General features: G+C 38.6%; 1 protein-coding gene across 1 annotated transcript; it reads right to left on the bottom strand.

Annotated features, from left to right (window-relative positions):
- Nucleotides 1-575: 575 nt before the first annotated feature.
- On the bottom strand, nucleotides 576-1,805 carry LOC147623297 (uncharacterized). Its single transcript, XM_086821407.1, has one exon. The coding sequence runs from the start codon at nucleotides 1,639-1,641 to the stop codon at nucleotides 925-927; it is 717 nt and encodes a 238-aa protein (XP_086677533.1). The 5' UTR covers nucleotides 1,642-1,805; the 3' UTR covers nucleotides 576-924.
- Nucleotides 1,806-18,850: the final 17,045 nt, after the last annotated feature.

Raw genomic sequence — 18,850 nt, 5'->3', positions numbered from 1 at the left:
CTCAGACATCACAGCAATACGTCTGACTCAAATGCTTTCTAGCAGTCTTGAGAATATTAAACACACAGGAAAACAGCATAAAACTCAAAATTCCAATACCATTTAATTCTAGCCATATGGTTACATTGAGAAACACAAAATAAAACAGGACACTAGCATATATAAGACAAACCCATCTTCATGTAGCATCCTTAAACAAAGACACGTTGCCATGCAACTACAAACAAGAAAGCTTTAGCTGCCAAGAATGAGAGAATGCATCAAGATTACTTATATAGCGAGAAAATGTGTCTACAGTCATGTAGCATAATAGTGAGAGTTCAACTCCACTGGGTTCAAACGCGCTGGCTACACCTCATTGTCTAACAATAAATGTAAAATATATAAGGAGAGCCTGCATCAAACCCACTTAAAGTACTAGATGGCATGCACGGGTAGCATAGTGGTGAAGGTAAAGGTTCTACTCTGTTGAGTAAGGCCCCTGGTTCAAACCTAGCTAGCTACACCTGTTGAACATTCTCTTGTCTGTCATTACCAAGTATAACATGTATAATCTCTCAAATAAGGCACTCAAATACATCAAAACCAGATCCTTGTATTAAAAAAGGCACAAAATTACAGCATCGTGTCCCAATGTAGTTCTGCATTGCTAGATTCAAACATGGTTTTTGCACTCGCAACTATTGAACTAGCTATACACTAAAACCAACTAAAGAGCAAGTACAAATGCAAAAGCGCAGTATAAAAGAGACTAACCAAAAAGAGCAGCTGACATCAATCCCATCTTGAGGGGAATGCCTGCAAGACAGCATCTGCTGGCACGCCATAAACTAAAGACAGGAACTTCATTGAAACCTGAAATACTAGACTTGTTCAACATAGGGTAATGCTACCTTCATGTGAAGTATGCAGCTAGGGAAGGGGTCAAGATCTTCCTCCTGAAGTGTTGCTGCTGTTTCCAAAACCACCTCTTTCGCTGAAGACGAACCTCGGGTCCGTGTTAGGGGCAAACTCTGGTTTCTTCATGGATAGAATCTCACGGCCACCACCACCACGGCGGACAACTCGGACAGTGAGCTCCTGTCCGACCTTGAAGAGACGCTCCAGGATGACAATGCCGCCTGTAAAGCCTAGATCGAGGGCAGGAAGATATCCATCTCTGCCACTGGGGAGGGTAAGAAAGTAGCCAACTGGGATAACATCCTTGATAATTCCCTGCATGGTCCCGGGCTCCCCTTTCTCAAGAAGCTTGTGAGGGGCCAGGTCGATGCGTTTGGCTTCCTCTTCAAGCTCGGCGTTGCGCTGGGCCTGCGAGATGGGCTCTCTCCTAATGGCCCTGACGCTCTCTCGACGGGAAGCGTTCATGAGCATGCGGGCCTCTAAGCTCACAGGGCCTATGGCAGCCATGTCGCGGCCCACCATGCCCTTCCCAATGCCACTGATTCCTACGTTTCCGGCAGCAAAGGTCCTGTACGCCCTTGTGGTGGCTGCCTTGGCGTCTGGCTCCACCTTGCTTCCAGCGCAAAGAAGCTTGTCTGCTCCAAAAGCTCGCCTGCCGCACAGGCTACTGCCATAGCTCGTAGACCTTGAAGCAGAGAGAAGCTGGGACGAGATGAGGCGGGATAGGGCTGCTTGGCTCATCTTGGAAGGCTTGAGAAGAGAAGCGAGCAGAACTCTGATGCAACCCAAAGCCCTCGAGACCCTTATTAAACCCTAAGGCGTGTGTGTTCACAAGAGTCCGCCCCAGCCTGTTCAGCACATTTTTTTGAAGTCAAGGAAGAGTCATTTATCTCACACCATTTGAATGGATGAAGAAGATTTTTGCAAGGTTTGTGGAGATGGTGATGGCTTCGGGCCTTGTGCTTGGGAACCCAAAGGATTGAGTTGCCATCATCTCCTAGACGGCTTCTTCTTCTTATTACAGCTTGTTGATATTTGATGGAACAAGGCTTCATACCTTACTAAAAAGGTAGAAACTGACTCTCCTTCCTTTTGAAAAATCTGATCCAATTGCAATAGTAAAGCATTTGGTGACTCCACTATCCCAAATCTCTCCTTCATTGCTTTGGTCAACCTTTCCCAATCATTCTTGGACTCCTCTGGCAAAGCCTCATGCCAAGTTAAGGCCACCCTCCAAGAAATCTGAAAGTATTTTTGCTCTCTCCTTCATAGACCAACCTGTCAAAGCGGCATGATCGTTTAACTCTTGGAGATAACTCCCCGGGTCTTCTCTTTCCGATCCTTGGAACATCGGAATGTTGAACATCTCGCACCAAAAGATGAGTAGCAACAAGGAAAATTTACTTATTTCAAAATAACTTTTCTTTAATCATACGCGGGACCTTGAGGTTAAAATAGAATAATTCTAAGTAAAACCTACCCGTCAACTCCACCAAAAGATGTGACACAAAGTTGGGGTTTTGACTTCGGTCACTTCTTAGAATCAAAACACACTTGTATGAAACCTCACAGCCTCCTCACCTCCCTTTCTCTCCCTAAGTTAAGATAAAGATAAAAACACATCAAAGGTGAGATCATAATTCATGGAAGGAAAGATGAAAGGCTCAGGAGAAGCAAGAATTTCTGCCAATCTTGCAGCTCCAAACAAGAGGGCAATTCTTTGTTGGGAGAAAATCTTCCGACTCAGGATTATGTGAACGAAAACATACGAGGAATGTTGGTAAGGTTCATCCGTTCGAATTGGGTGATTTGGACGGAACATCTTAAAGTAAAAAAATATAGCAATCACTTACAAGAGGATAAGATACATGGGATTTGCTTTTGATAAGAGATTAAGAGGAATCAATCATTATTAAGAAGAAATAATGGCCACAAGTCTATAAAAACAAAGATACATAGAGAATTGCAGTTTTAAATCCATATAGACCGTACAAAAGAGGATTACATAGGTACGTAGAGCTTGAAGAGAGCTTCGCGTCTATATAAAAACTTTCAAAAACGGGCAACCGATCGAAAAGTTATGAGCATTTTCTACAAGACTATAAAACTGCCAAAATTCGCTTAAAAGTTAGCAACTTTGGGAGAAATTCTGATCATCAATGAAGTAAAGGATTAAGAAATTAGTTACATGAGTGGAAAGAGCATATAAAGAGCTTCCTAGCTATATGATCAATTTTAGAAACCAATACTCGAGTGATGAGTAATTACCGATTGAAATTTGGGTATTAGACCACAAAAACTGCACTTTCCTCTCTTTGCATGAAACCTCAATTTTTACATAGCCTCTTGCCTTTCATCTCCTTCATGATTCAAGCTAGAGGGTAAGGGTTAACATTGCTCAGCGGACAATCGTAAAGATTTAGCTATGGTCCCCAAAGTCTTTCCACATGCTCATTACCGCTAAAACCATTGGTACGTCCAAAGGAGGGCGGCAATAAGGCAAGGGCTACCTTGAGAAGTCACAGGCCCACCAAGATAATAACTCCTTATCCCACTTATCATGAATCATCAAAGAGGTCCAAAATTGGGTTAAGCAGCATGAGGAGCTAATGCTAAATGAGACATTCATATGTAAAGAGAGTGTTTGAATAAGGGTTTGAAGATAAGAGAATGGCAATGACACAAAATGCTCAATTGAGGAGGCTTCATTCCCTTCTTTGAAAGGGAGAGGATGGCTCCTTTTATAGGTAGAGAATCACCCTCTCTTCCATTGTTACAAATTACAACATAAAAATCTTCAACCCTTCAGTGACATAAGGGTAGATGTCACCATCAATTGTCCTCTTAAGCTAAGTCTTCTATTGATTATTAAATTGAAGACTTTTTTACTTTGAAAGTGTGATGAGATAATAGACAAGTCTAAGTGGCATGCAGGTGGAGATCCCACTTACACATGGCAAAATTCTCCTCTTCCATGTAGGCATTCTAGAATAATCTTTCCCAATTATGCACCTACACACATTGCCTTCCACAATCCCCAACTTGTAGCCTTATGGTGAATACTATATTAATAATACAATTAAAATCCACGTGAGCATGAAGGCCCACTTTTATTTTCCACATCACTAGCCTATCTACCATACCAAAGTATTTATCAAGCATACTTGTGGCATTTACAATGTGTGCACCCTAAATCAAGTAAAACCATTATATTTGAAGATAGAATGCTGTTATGAGGGTAGCTGCCAAGCCGCCACATCACCACGCTGTTATTCCATTGTGGACGTCGCAATCTTCTTGGACAAGCTTCCACCTTATTACCATTGAGAAACCATCAAAATATGTACAAAATTAAAAATGAAAGATATCAATTTTTCATGTCACATGTTTCCTCCCAGCAGATCCTCCATGCTTGTCTGCTGGCCATGGTGCTCAAGGGTAAAATATCTTTAGCTGGTACTCATTGGCAATGTTTGGGAACCTCCTGGCCACTTGCATCCTCTAGAAGATAGGTGTTATTTTTGAACTTTTGCTTTGGTAGGTGGTGGGAGGGCCACAATTGCCTGCACCTTCTCAGGATCCATCTCTATGCCTTCTTTTGAGATAACATGTCCCAAGAGAACCACCTTCCTTCGTGTGCCAAGCGGCATTTTCCAGGATTAAGACACCCTTTTGCATCATCAATACTTTGCAAGTCCAACCTCAACTTTTCCAAGTGATCCATGCGGCTTGAATAAATGCAAAAATCATCCAAAAAGACCCTTATAAACTTTCCCAAAGTAAGGTGCAAATACTTGACTCATGAAGCGTTGAAAAGTTGCTGGTGCATTGGTCAAGCCAAATGGCATCACCCTATAGGCATACACTCCCTAAGGGGTGATAAATGAGGTTTTCCTTTTATCTTCTTCACATCTAGAAGAATCTTTTCCAATTATGCACCTACACACACTCCTCCACATGCCTTCCACACTCCCCAACTTGTAGTCTTATGGTGAATACTATATTAATAATACAATTAAAATCCACGTGAGCATGAAGGTCCACTTTTATTTTCCACATCACTAGCCTATCTACCATACCAAAGTATTTATCAAGCATACTTGTGGCATTTACAATGTGTGCACCCTAAATCAAGTAAAACCATTATATTTGAAGATAGAGTGCTGTTATGAGGGTAGCCGCCAAGCCGCCACATCACCACACCGTTATTCCATTGTGGGCGCCGCAATCTTCTTGGACAAGCTTCCACCTTATTATCATTGAGAAACCATCAAAATATGTACAAAATTGAAAATGAAAGATATCAATTTTTCATGTCACAATACCCTTTTGTATGTAAAAAATGTGTACAAAAGAGATTTTAAAAACCCCTTCTGTTGAACCAACGTTCTACGCTTACACATTTATGAGTGATCCCCCTAAGTACAAGAGTCAAGCCTCAGTGACGTACTTCTTTTTGTCGGCTCTATGCCTCTTTTTGTGTACTTTTTATCGGCTCCATTATAACCACCTTCTCCACCTCGACAGGCTGCCCAAGCTTGAAATGCTGATAGAGATCCTTCTCCCTCTCCAAAACATGACCCTTCTCAAGGTCAATCCACCAAGGACACATCTCTAGCTCCCACTTTGACAATTTATACATACTTTGAGGGTACGTACACAAAGCCTCATTATCCAAAGCCAACCATTTCTTTGCTCTTACAAGCATGACAGCCAAATGACCCCTTTCTTTTAGACACACAAAATATCTAAAAACATTGAAAAGCAACATATGAGTGAGAATGGATTTTTGAGTTAAAAAGAACGTAGCATTGTCTTATGATTATTTCCAACACTACTCGTCGCAAAAAAAATCAACCTCTAGGCAGCCATCTGGACCATGTCAGACTTCTTTGTTGCCTTTTCAACACTCTTTTTTTCCCTTGTGTCTTGGCCTGTCTCAAGAGGGAACAATTGCTTCCTCTTCTCAATCTTTATCTCCTCGTAATAATCATAGAGTAAGCAATTGGGCAGCACCAGGCCATTAGGCTCATCCACATAATCTTTAAGGATAGCATTTTCCCTTTGTAAAATCTTTTCAAGAGTGACCTCTTTTCCAAGCGAGCTTCAAAGTAAAAAGAAATCACATCATAAAGGAAAGTATGCATATGGCATATTTGTAGAAATTGCAAACAAATAAACACAAATAGGTATAGAAAACCATTACTTACTATCTATAGATATGATCTCTATGCACAAGGTCAAACATATTTTTTGTTGTCTTGTTTGCCTAAAAGAACCCAACTAAAATATTTTGGACTCTATTGGTATATCACACAATGCTAATAAATTCAGCTTCTCTAGTGTTGCGAAGCTATCCACATTCCACTTTAAGGACCACACTTTAGCTCCCCGTGCATCACCGTGCTTTGGATCAATAATGTTAAGGATCTACACAAATGGAAATCATTCTCAATACACTATGTCCAAAATTAATATTGTATTGAAACACAATTAGAATCACACTATATCAATCTCAATACACTATGTCCAAAATTAATATTGTATTGAAACACAATTAGAATCACACTATATCAATCTCAATAGACATCCAATTCACCATTGCAAAACTCACTACAAAATACCTTCCCTATGCGATCACCATATCTCGTGGCCAATTTCTCTATCTCCTTAGCTTTATTTTTTTCCCACCTCATCTTCTCCCATGGTCAAGCACGCGTCGGCGTGGCTTGTTTCTGGGCTTTTTTTAATATCTTTGAACACAAAAGAGCTCTTCACCATGAAATTGCACCATGGACCAACACTTGGCTCTTTCAACACATATAAAAAAATATATACCTAGAAACAGGCCGCGCCGGCACGGCGTGTTTTGGGCTTTTTTAATGTATCTTTGAACACAAGAGCACTTGGCTCTTCACCATGAAATTGCACCATGGACCAACACTTGGCTCTTTCAACACATATGAAAAAAATATGCCCAGAAGCAGGCTGCATCGGCGCAGCCTACTTCTGGGCTTTTTTTAATCTCTTTGAAGATGTAGAAGCAGGCTAAGGTAAAGAAAGAAACCAAAAAATGATAATAAAAAAAGTCCACCTACCTTGGTGTTGGAGGCTTCCTCAAGTGCATACCGACGTTTCTATCCATCTACCTTCTCTTCCTCCCATGAATTCCTCAAATAGCCTCAAACTCTTGCTTCCACAAACCCTAGTCCTGATAAATAATATGTTTAAATTAAAAATGTAGTTTTTAAGCTCTAAACATTTTTAACTTCTAAACATCTCTTCCAGTGAACAGGTGTGAAGCCTGAATATTGCTAGAGGTGATCTCCCTTATGCATGTTCACATGCACAAGCACACACACGTGCATGCGCACGCACACACACACAGACACGTAAATAAAAGAGGCTAGACTAAGTTGAGAACATGTGAAGATGTTTGCCCTTTACAAAAAACTATATACATGGCATTATAAGTCTAAAAATCAAGGTACCTTCTTCGGTAGAAAAGTGTAAGAGAAAATGTTCCTTATTAATTTATCATTTGTAATGTTTATGATTTAATGTGCTTTTAAAGAATTGGTCTTTCTACTTATAAAATATTTACCTTGTTTCACATCCCAAAAAATAACACTATAAAAGGATTTTTTTAACATTAGTGCTCAAGACAAAGTTCAACACCATATTTAAAGAGCTAGGTGAGCTACATGGTTGTTAATGGATTAAAATCTATGTAACTTGAAATGATATTGTCATGCTATCTGTTAAAATTGTTTATTATTTGGGGAACTATAACTTTGATTAAAATGCAAGCCTATGCATACATAAATATATGCGAGTGTGTTGTTTAGGAGAGAACAAAACAAAAGCAAGGAGGTTATGATTCCTAATATGTTGGGATCATCCCAATGATTACTTATTGGGCACATATCATGTTTATGGCAAAACATTACCCTTCTAGTTCTCCTTTTTCTCTCATGGGGTTTACCTTGATGAGACCATTAGAATGGATTGATTGCCATTTTAGTTTGTATTCCCATGAGAAAGAAGTTGGACACAACAATGAAAGAAGAAATTTATGACCTACACTTTTGGACAAATTCAAATACGTTTTTAAAGTTATAAGTTTTAAAAATTTATAAGGTTAAAAATAGTATGTTTAAATAAACTATTGAATTCATTGAAAAAATATTTTTAGCTTGTAAATTACAAGGTATAAAATAGTATGTTGAAAAATTTAAATAGTATGTTTAAAAATTTTATGAGGTTAAAAATAGTATGTTTAAATAAACTATTGAATTCTTAGAAAATTATTTTGAGCTTATAAATTGCAATGTTTAATGTTTTGAGAACTAGAAGGGTAATGTTTTGAGCTTGTAAATTGCATAAAATTATTTTGAGCTAGTATAAAATAGTATGTTTAAAAATTTAAATATTATGTTTATAAAATTAAATAGTATGTTTAAATATATAAATAGTATGTTTAAAAAGTTATTGAATTATAAGAAAAACTATTTTAAGCTTGTGAAATATTTATAAGGTATAAAATAGTACGTTCCAGAAAAGAAAAGACACCAATTCAGCTCTTTCTCTAAGCTCTGAGCATTTGAAACTGGACCCCATTCGGCTGAATACAGATGAAATGGGTTTTGAGCTTGATGCAGATATGTATCAATTTTATAAGCTTTTTGTTGACATGGATAAAAATAATGCTCCAAAAGAAAAAAAATTGATTGTGTTAGATGCTATTAGGGCACTTCCTCTCAATAGCCGTTTGCATGTTGCATTACATAATGCCATCAATATACATAGAGTGGATAAGTTGCCCCTGCCATATGATGGATATGTTGCTTATAAGCTACTACCATGTGGGACTGTTTCTACAATGTATGGTATAGAGCAGAGGCAGGATGGTCACTCATGGGTTGAGTACATAATAAGTAGTTCTGGTTGTTTGACGATGTTGTTCAATTCAGTAGATGCTCAGGCCATTTACGGTGTGTGAATGTAGATTGTCCTTATTATGCCAGGATGCACTTGCATAATGAGACACAATGGAAAGGCTGATTGAAAAGAAGTTGTCCAGAGGGAATGGTTGGTTTAAAGTTTGGTAATATTTCCTATAAACATTGTGATCAAATGCCTGAATATGTGAAAACATGCCCATCTCTTATCTATTACTGTTTGCCAAGAGATCATCAGAATACAAGTAGATGTGCTATACATATGGGTAATCATGCGCATCCTTTACAAAGAAGGCATAAGTACATGCATTGGGAAAAATTTAGAAGAGAAGGTGAATAAAAGGGTTGCCCTTAATCCTTTCACTACAACAAAGCAATTACAAATAGCAGTGGCCCAAGATGTTATATTTAACATGCTAATGAAGAATGATGCACATGGTTACTCAGATATTGGGGATGATGAGTTTGCACAAATGTTGGAGTATGTTACTCCTTTGTCTAATAAGAAACACATTGAGGTGTGTTTGGAATATGCCAAGTGGGATAAAAATATTTCAACTATACTGGTCTTGAGTCAGTACTACTTGAACTTAAGAACAAGTGTCGATACCCTTTTCTTCAAAGTGTGCTCTTTCTAGGGGCCAGTTTTAGGGGACAAACATCAACCCCATGTTCGTAAGATGTCTACGAAGGGTCCTGGTAGTGGATTAGATTTGGCCAACAAGATGAGACCAGGTGGTAGTTTGCAACATATGTGGGTCCATGTTCACAGGGTGTTGTCTAGATGGCCCATAATGTCTGCCCATGTATACGATCCATTCATCCGTGAACTGGTCACCATAGCTACGTGTGAATTGAGAGTTGAGGATTAGCATGCACAAATAGAATCAGCATAGCTAGATGGCCCATAATGTCTGCCCATGTATACGATCCATTCATCCGTGAACTGGTCACCATAGCTACGTGTGAATTGATCAGTTGAGGATCAGCATGCACAAATAGAATTTTGGAAAATGTTGAATACAGTGGTTCAACAAAACAGCTTTGATAAACCCGAGTTTCATGGATTTATGTGGAAGATAAAGCAAATGCTAATTGGATTGCTATTCGCACAATTTATTTTGGAGGGGCAAAGAAAATATTGCCTGAGAAAGAAAGAAGTTATGTTTTCCATTGGGAACAAAGTATGGTGAGGCACTCGCGTAAGTGTATTCGACCATCTTTCATTGAGGAACACGTCTCTATGTAGAAAATGGAGAAATGCTGCTTCAGAGACAGCTGTAGGGGCTTGTAAAAATGAGATTTGAAAGTTCTGGTTTTTTAGCCATGCTGTGTGCAGGGAGGGACTCCTACATTGGAGACATGGCTGGCTTGGTGGGATATTAGGGCTTTTCACCGGGGCTCTTGGTTTGTTACTCAGGAGGACTTGAGAGTTTTTGTTCCAAGGACAAACCTTGCTGAGGAAAAGCATGTGAGTATGAGAGCATCAGTACGGTATAAAAGTCATATTAGCTTGTTCAAGGCCACAAGTGCAGACATGGAATTGGTTGTTTTACAAAGTGTGAAGTATAATGCTTACTTGAAAGGTGTGCACTTTGGCACAGGCCCAAAAATGTAGGACATGGCTCACAGATTTATGAGTACGAGTGATAAAACAACTTCTCGCAAAAGACTCATTGATTTGGCTCACAGAGATGTAGCGTGGCAAGAGAGGTCAGCAAAGCGTGCGCCAAAAGTGTCCACTATATGCAGATCCAAGCGAGATCTTGGATAAAGACAGTCATCAGCCAAAGTATGTGACTATGACAATAGACCATCCATAAGCTAGTACGCGGAATGAAGAGAGTATGGAGACAAGTATATGTGTGGAGACTAAAATGCCCAAAACAATGTGGTCAATTCGTAGAACTACTCCTAGTAGCAAAGTAACTTGTTTTGGGTGATTGCCAGGACATAATGGCAGATGTGCTCTCAAATTATTGATGTGGGGTTTGACAGAAACAGTGGATTCTAGCTCCATGTTTTTGAGGTTGTATAAAGTATCCCGATGGAGTTGTTGGAGGGTATGTGTGGTTCTGTAATTCGTCTCCGACACACTCTTGGGATGTTGACGAGGACCATGTGATAGGCGCACCAGTACTAACCGACACCCCGGGGTCTGGCCTGTGAAAGAAGGTACTAATTTGGATTATTATGAGATGCAAATGCTTGCAAGAAATGGATTCGTTTTGCAAAAAAGAATTGCTGTTCCTCAAAGCACACGGAATAATACAGGAGAACAAGGTTAACAAAAGAATTTCAAGAGAACTTTGATAAGGATCGAAACTTGGACGGACAGGTAATTCATGAGGCCATTGTTGTATGCAATGAGTCTCATATCTTCTACATAAGCACTGATGGATCTAGAGCATTGGGAGTGAGTGAACTACTCCATTATGATCAACAACTTTCCAAGATGCACATGTGAAGATTTTTAGAAAAGAGAGAGTAAGCACTCTACATACATTCCATGCAAGCACATGTACTTTGTTTACTTGCAGGTCCTTGGTTTGGATGCTCATGAGTTTATTCACCAAGCATCTCTAACAAAAATTGAGTTGTTTCAAGCACTTGGAGGTAGGCGATCAAATGTCACACCTTGAAAGAGCGCGACTGAAAGTGGTTTTTTTCATTGGATGTCTATGCCTTTTTGGGGTCTATAGGACATGGAATTGTTAGAATGTTTTGTGGTTATGTAAGAATGGTCACTTATATATGCACTCTAATATAGACAGGTTTTGTGTATTGGTGCTTCATACAATTTTGGTATCTTTTGACTGGTTTATGGTGAGGTGTGAATGGAAAATTATGTAAGTGTGCATTAGGACATTTTGGAGGTCATTCATAGGGCCTTGTAAGAAAATGGTCGATTCTTATATTCTCTCTCTAGAAAAAATCTTGAAATATTAAAATAAAGAGAATGTAAAAGTCATAAAAGTAATGATACATTCAAAGCTGCAAGAATAAGGTTAGTTCAGGAGGAGGATATTATTGCACGGAAGACAGTTTGGAGGGAATTAGAACTTTCATCTCCAATTTCAAAAGACAAATACAAGCCTTCTTTGACCATAACCAGTCCTATTCTTTCACTCTACATCATATAGTATACTTACTCATTCCTAGAACACTCCAATAGAGAACAACCATGTACACACTCATTCTATTGAAGAGTCCAATCATGAAAGCATTAAGAGAAAGTACCATCTGCACATTGATCTAGATAGTGCGTATGCGCCCATTCAAAAATGCAGAAGTGGACAACTATTGCTCTCATCAGATGTTAAAGATCATATGAGGTTGTCGGGGAAGCAACACATAGACCTTTGGTGTGATGGCTCCATCTATCCTATTGACCCCTGTACTACTTCACATCCTCCCTTTTCAAATCCCACAACTCTCTTACATTTTGCAGGTGATGGCACCATAGGCTTACTAGGATATTGCAAGTCAATTTCTTACATACAAGAAAGAGAAAGGCATTATTCACAACACTAGTAGCAAATGAGCTTCTTGGCTTGTCTGGTGAATGCAAGACACTGAAAGTTAGATTGGAAGAACAAGAATGTCAAATCAATAAACTAAGAAGTGACCTCCGCAAATATAGAGAAAAAGACACAATCATTGGATGGTGCATACGAAAAAGAAAGCTCAAAAATGTCGAGAACTTGAGGCTCGGTTCTGGAGGCCTGAAGAAGAGAATCCAAGCCATAAGGTAAGATTGCACTGAATGCATTCCCATTCACATGTCTTTTGTGTTAGTAATTAATATTATTTTATTTGCTGGGCTTCTTTGGGATTTACATGTTCTCTACGTTAGTAATGAGTAGTGCTGTATTTGTAGGGTTGTCATACATCCTGACAAAGAGAATATTAGTCCCAATCACAATCCAGTAAAGCAACAAAAAACATTTGTGACATCAAGAATGGCAAGAGAAATGATAAAAGAGAAGAAGTTCAAGGTGGTTCAACGAGATATAGTTGATGAATTTGTAACCAACGAGATATAGTTGATGGTTCAAGGTGGTTCAACGAGATATAGTTGATGAATTTGTAACCAACAATACAGTTTCAGTTCACGGATATTCAATAACCTGGTCAACAAAGAAGGAACACTTGCTCTTGTTTGCAAAGAGTTGGTGTTTCCTTGGGATTTCCAGGACTTTGCGCACATGATCTTCATGGTCTGCAACATTCTTTGAGTATACTAAGATATCGTCAAAGAAGACAAGAACAAAATCATCCAAGTATTCTCTGAGAATATCCAGCATAAGATGGCGATTGAATGTCGTCAGGCCATTAGTCAGTCCAAACGGCATGACTGTGAACTCATAATGCCCATAGCGAGTATTGAATGCTGTCCCACTTAACCGATCCAGAAGTTCATCAATCCTAGGAATAGGATACTTATTCTTAATTGTTAATTGATTCAATCCTCTGTAGCCTATATTGTATTACAAAAATGTATCCTCTGAATTCTCCGTTGTTGTGAAGACCAGCTGGCAAACCAACGAGATCCAGTATCAAAATTTTGTTTCCCAAAAATCTTTCCTTTTTGTCCATCCGAAATCTTCCTCGATGTACGTATGGGTGTCCTATCAACCGGGAGCCCGTGCATCACCTGGTCAGAACCCTCTAGGATCCTCCTTAGGTGTCCTAGCACTTCACTCATGGACCTCTTCGTCGGTCCTCGCCCATCATACCGGAAGCGCACCATTTTAACCGTACCGAGGCTGGTCAAGACCTTGGCAGGCTTTGCCGCTGCCGCGAGCAACGTCCCTTGACGACGCCCCGCCAACTGTTCCAATAAAGAACCTCCTCTTAGAAAAACATAAGCCAAATGCTTCCTTCAGCATTCTGGCATAAAACAGTCCTTTGAATGAAAAAACAGAGGTTCCAATGCAAGTAAAATTCCAGTTTGAGATTGGCTTCAAAAACCCTTTTTTCCATAATTCCCAGTTTCATAATGAGGATCCTTGATCTCTCATGAGGGTAATCTACCCATCATTTTGTCCATTTGTCCAACTAGATTCTTGGTGAGTTTGGTCAAGGAAAAACTAGATTAGTTTCGGTAGTCTATTCTTTGGATTTAGTAACTGGACATGGTCACAAAGTTTTTGTCTGATTCAGATGATCGAGAGAAGGACAATTAAGTTTACTATCCGTCCCTCACGTAATCTAACCAAATTCATTCGGTTTAGTTCTACAAGGATTCCCTTCAACTAAACATCTAGATTTTGGGTAAATGTCAATTTAATGATTTCACTAATTAAAATATCCAAAGATATTCTTTCTCCCACATAATTTCTCAACCTTAATTCATTAGGTAGAATTATGATGAAAATTCATCTTTTAACTAAAATATCAATACCTATTTTTTTGAATAAACTTGAAATCCTTCTTTTTCTCATTTCAATGACAATTGTTATGGAAATTCCTCTTTTACCATAAATTAAATTTCTCTAAAATTTTTCTTAAAAAATTACATTAAAATATCCATTAATTCCATTAAGCTAAAAATCCCACTTTTCTAATTTAAATATTTGAATTCCAATATGGTGGGAATTCCTCTTTCATCATTTAAATTTATCTATACAAAAAGATAAATTTAACTAAATTTTTTCTTGAAATTTTAATAAAAATCTTCATTAATTCTTTTACACTAGGAATTACACTTTCCTCATTTAAATATTTGGATTCCAATATAGTGGGAATTACTCTTTTATCATTTAAAATTTATCTATGCAAAAAGATAAATTTCACTAAATTTTCTCTTAAAAATTAAATAAAAATCTTCATTAATTCCTTTACACTAGGAACTACACTTTCCTCATTTAAATATTTGGATTCCAATATAGTGGGAATTCCTCTTTCATCATTTAAAATTCATCTATGCAAAAAGATAAAGTTAACTAAATTTTCTCTTAAAAATTAAACAAAAATCTTCATTAATTCCTTTACACTAGGAATTACACTTTCCTCATTTAAATATTTGGATTCCAATATAGTGGGAATTCCTCTTTCATCATTTAAAATTTATCTATGCAAAAAGATAAATTTAACTAAAATCCTTCCTTAATTTTTAAATAAAATATACATTATTTTAACATTCCAATTTCTTAATTCATTTGAATACATGGATTTCCATTGTCATTGGGGATTACTCTTTTAACATAAAAATGAATTACTAGAAATTTCTCTTTTTTCTAATTTATTATTTATGCATAAACATAAAAATTAAAATTTTTTCATGATTACAATAAGAATCATTCAATTAATCTAGGATGATTAATCCTAGAATATGGTAGGAAGTCCTCTTTTCATAATATAAATGAAAATAATTTATGTGTTTATTTTTCAGAAATTTTACCATAGCTCCGCTCTGCTATTACTGATAATTCTCAAAAAATTTGAAAGAATAAAGTTTAGTATTATTCATGTGATTAGAATAACCACTAATTGGATCATTATCCAATTATGGATTGATTCTTAATTTTACCATAAATTAAATAGCATAAGAGCTATAAAAAGCCATTATTTTGGCCTCCAATTAGACAAGCATAGAAATTACTTTTAGATTAGAGAAATACTTCATGAGAAGCTTCATTTGAATTGAGAATAGGTCATAGGAATGACCATTCTTTGGGGGAGAGAGAAATGCTTAAAAAACCATTATAAATTAAGCATAAATGGAAATTTATGTGTTTCTTCATTACAATACATTAAAGAACTTCAATAGTATTCAAAAGCCATTCAAATTAATGCTTCTCAAGCGCTTGAGAGGGGTTGAGAAGAGAAACATTTGGAGATTTAAGAAAAATAAGATAATAATCCACACTTCACCTTCTAAATTACTTGATTCTTTGATCACAGTAGAGGCCCCCAACCAATCAATTGGTTAGGTATGTTGTTGGAGTCTCCAAGGAAGATTGAAGAGAGAGAGAGAAGCTCGAATCTCTTCAATTTGTAGAGGGTTTTTAGAGGGTAATAGAAAGGATCAATGGATTCAACACCATTGTAATTGCAAGCAAGGAGGCTTTTCTACTGAGTGCATCTGCAACCACATTTTCTTTCCCCAGCCGATATTTTATTTCAAAATCAAATTCCTGCTGCAGGGTTTGCATCCATCTCCTTTGACGCATGTTGAGATCCCGTTGGGTGAAGATCCACTTCAGACTTTGATGATCTGTCACATCAACGTGAACCTTTGTCCCAAAAGATAATGTCTCCACAACTTTTGAGCATACACTAGTGAGAGTAACTCCAAGTCATGGATGGCATAACTCCTCTCATGTTTTCTGAGTTTTCTGGATTCATAGGCCACTGCATGACCTTCCTGCATTAGAGCACCGCCTAAGGCAAATCCACTGGCATTAGTAACTACCTCAAAGGTTTTGGTAAAATCTGGCAATTTAAGAACAGGGTTGGTTACTAAGGCTGTCTTTAGCTTGTCAAAGGCACTCTGACACATTGCAGTCCACTGAAAAAGTGTACTTTTCTTGAGAAGGTTAGTCAAAGGGGACGCTATCTGAGTATACCTAGGTATAAAGATCCTATACCATCCGGTTAACCCTAGGAATCCTCTGACTTCCTTTCTTGACTTGGGTTCTGGCCATGCAACTACTCTTTGGATCTTTTTGGGGTCAGGAGAAATCCCATCCTTTAACACTATGAATCCCAAGTATTCAACCTGGTCAACAGAGAAGGAACACTTGCTCTTCTTTACAAAGAGTTGGTGTTTCCTTGGGATTTCCAGGACTTTGCGCACATGATCTTCATGGTCTGCAACATTCTTTGAGTATACTAAGATATCGTCAAAGAAGACAAGAACAAAATCATCCAAGTATTCTTTGAGAATATCGTGCATAAGATAATTGAATGTCGCCGGGGCATTAGTCAGTCCAAACGGCATGACTGTGAATTCATAATGCCCATAGCGAGTATTGAATGCTGTCTTTGGGATGTCCTGCTCCTTGATTCTGATCTGTACTAATGGCACGCAGATTTGAGATCTATCTTTGTGAACATTTGTGTCCCACTTAACCGATCCAAAAGTTCATCAATCCTAGGAATAGGATACTTATTCTTAATTGTTAATTGATTTAATCCTCTCTGTAGAAGTCAATACTACAGAGTCTTAACGTTCCATCTTTCTTCTTTTGAAAGAGAATAGGCACACCCCAAGGTGAGATACTGGGTCTGAGGAATCCCTGTTCTAACAGTTGTCTTAACTATTTCTTAAGTTCTATGGCTTCAGGGGCTGGCATTTTGTATGCACGCTGGGCTGCTGAGCTCCGGGGGTTAATTCGATCTCATGATCTACTTCACGAGACAAAGGCATCTTAGTCAGCTCTTCAAGAAATACATCTGCATACTCACTTAATCCCTCTGGTTCTTTAGCCTTGCATTTTATGTCTACCGGATTCATTTTAACGACATACACAGCTTGCCTCTTTGTGAGCCCTTTTTAATAATTTGGAAGCCTTGACTAATTATAGCACTAGGGATTCGGAAATTCCAATTCCTTGAACTTTATTCCCGTGTGAAGGTCAAGGAAAGAGATGGTTCCTTTGTAATGACAATAAATGTTAGCCTGATTCTTTTGGAGCCAATCCATTCTAAGGATTCCATCATATATTCCCAGGGGTAGGACTCTGAACTGGCACTCTGTTACGTTCCCATCTAGGCTAAACTGAATAAGGTCATTCTCAAGGTGAGTGAAAAGAATCTTCCCATTGGCTAATTCCACTTGCATAGGTTTTCCTGATTTTTGATTTAGGACTAATTTACGCAGACATCCTGGGGAAATAAAAGAATGAGTACTGCCTGAATCAATCAAAAGCTTGAATTTCTTACCCTGGTACTCTGCTGGAGTCTGGAGGACTGAGAATTGATGGTTATTCACCTGATGCTCAATTGCTGCATAGATCTGTCCTTTCTCTTCCTCCACTTCATCAGCTATGGTGACTGCTCTGGCTATTGCAGTCTGAGGTGGAACTCTCTCTCTTTGGTTATTCCAATTTTGGGAGGGAGTTTGGAAACTGCTTTGCATGGAGGCTGCAGGCTGAGTTGGCACTTTTCTTGGGTTACCCTGATTTTAGCACGCGGGGGACCCTGATTGGGGATTGATATGAAGGAGTCTATTTCGGAACTCTCTGGGACCCTGGCTTCCTTGGCCCACAAAAGGAGATGGGCAATCCTTGAGCTGGTGCCCAAGTCCCTAACATCCGAAGCATTTGTTCTCGCTTCGAAGCTCTTCCCTTTGCATTCTGGAGAGAGCCGGAGTTCTTGAGAATGTACTTCGGGGGAAAGGTCTTCATTTCTGAAGCTTCGCGTCTCCACATTCTGGTTAGGACCTTGGTGTCTCTTTGGAGGCGGAAAGTTGGAAGAACTTCCCGGAGTTTGAAATCTCTTAAAGGATGAGGGAGCTGGCTTTGGCGGGACTTTTACGATGAAGGCTTTTGCAAAGTCCTTCGCCATTCTGACAGCTTTAGCCATGGACACTGGCTTGGCATTTTTGACCAGTGTGTCCAAGGGTTCGTTCATTCCCCAAATGAATCTGGCCATGAGTTGCTCTTCATCTAGAGGTGGTGAATATTTAAGTAGAAGAGCTCGTTCATTTTGGTTTTCAAAAGTCGAGGGGGACAAAATCTTTTCCTTAAATAGGTTTTAAGGTCTTTCCAAAGGACTGAGTATTTCTATCCAGAAAGTTGGTGTCACAATGGTTCCTCCATGCTCCCCTGGCTGTTTCCACTATCTTAAAACTAGCAAGAGCCATTTTGCTTCGCTCATTGTAGCCAGTGATGTCAAACTATTCTTCCATAGCTTTCACCCATTTCTCCACAGTGTCGCCCAAGTTCTCCCCTTCTCCTTTGAAGGGTCCTGGCTGAGTTCTATGAAGAGCCTTGCGAACATCAGGGTCAAGCTCATCATCTTCAGAGAGAGGGTTTGGC

This window comes from Cibotium barometz, chromosome 27 (assembly GCF_041138505.1).
Source record: "Cibotium barometz isolate CiBa-2024 chromosome 27, ASM4113850v1, whole genome shotgun sequence".
In the NCBI taxonomy this organism is placed as follows: Eukaryota; Viridiplantae; Streptophyta; class Polypodiopsida; order Cyatheales; family Cibotiaceae; genus Cibotium; species Cibotium barometz.
The sequence above is the reverse complement of the archived record's forward strand: the minus strand, read 5'-3'. Positions and strand labels throughout refer to the sequence as shown.

Excerpts from the sequence above, each read along its gene's own strand:
- LOC147623297 (XM_086821407.1), bottom strand. The coding sequence starts at position 1,641 with ATGAGCCAAGCAGCCCTATCCCGCCTCATCTCGTCCCAGCTTCTCTCT.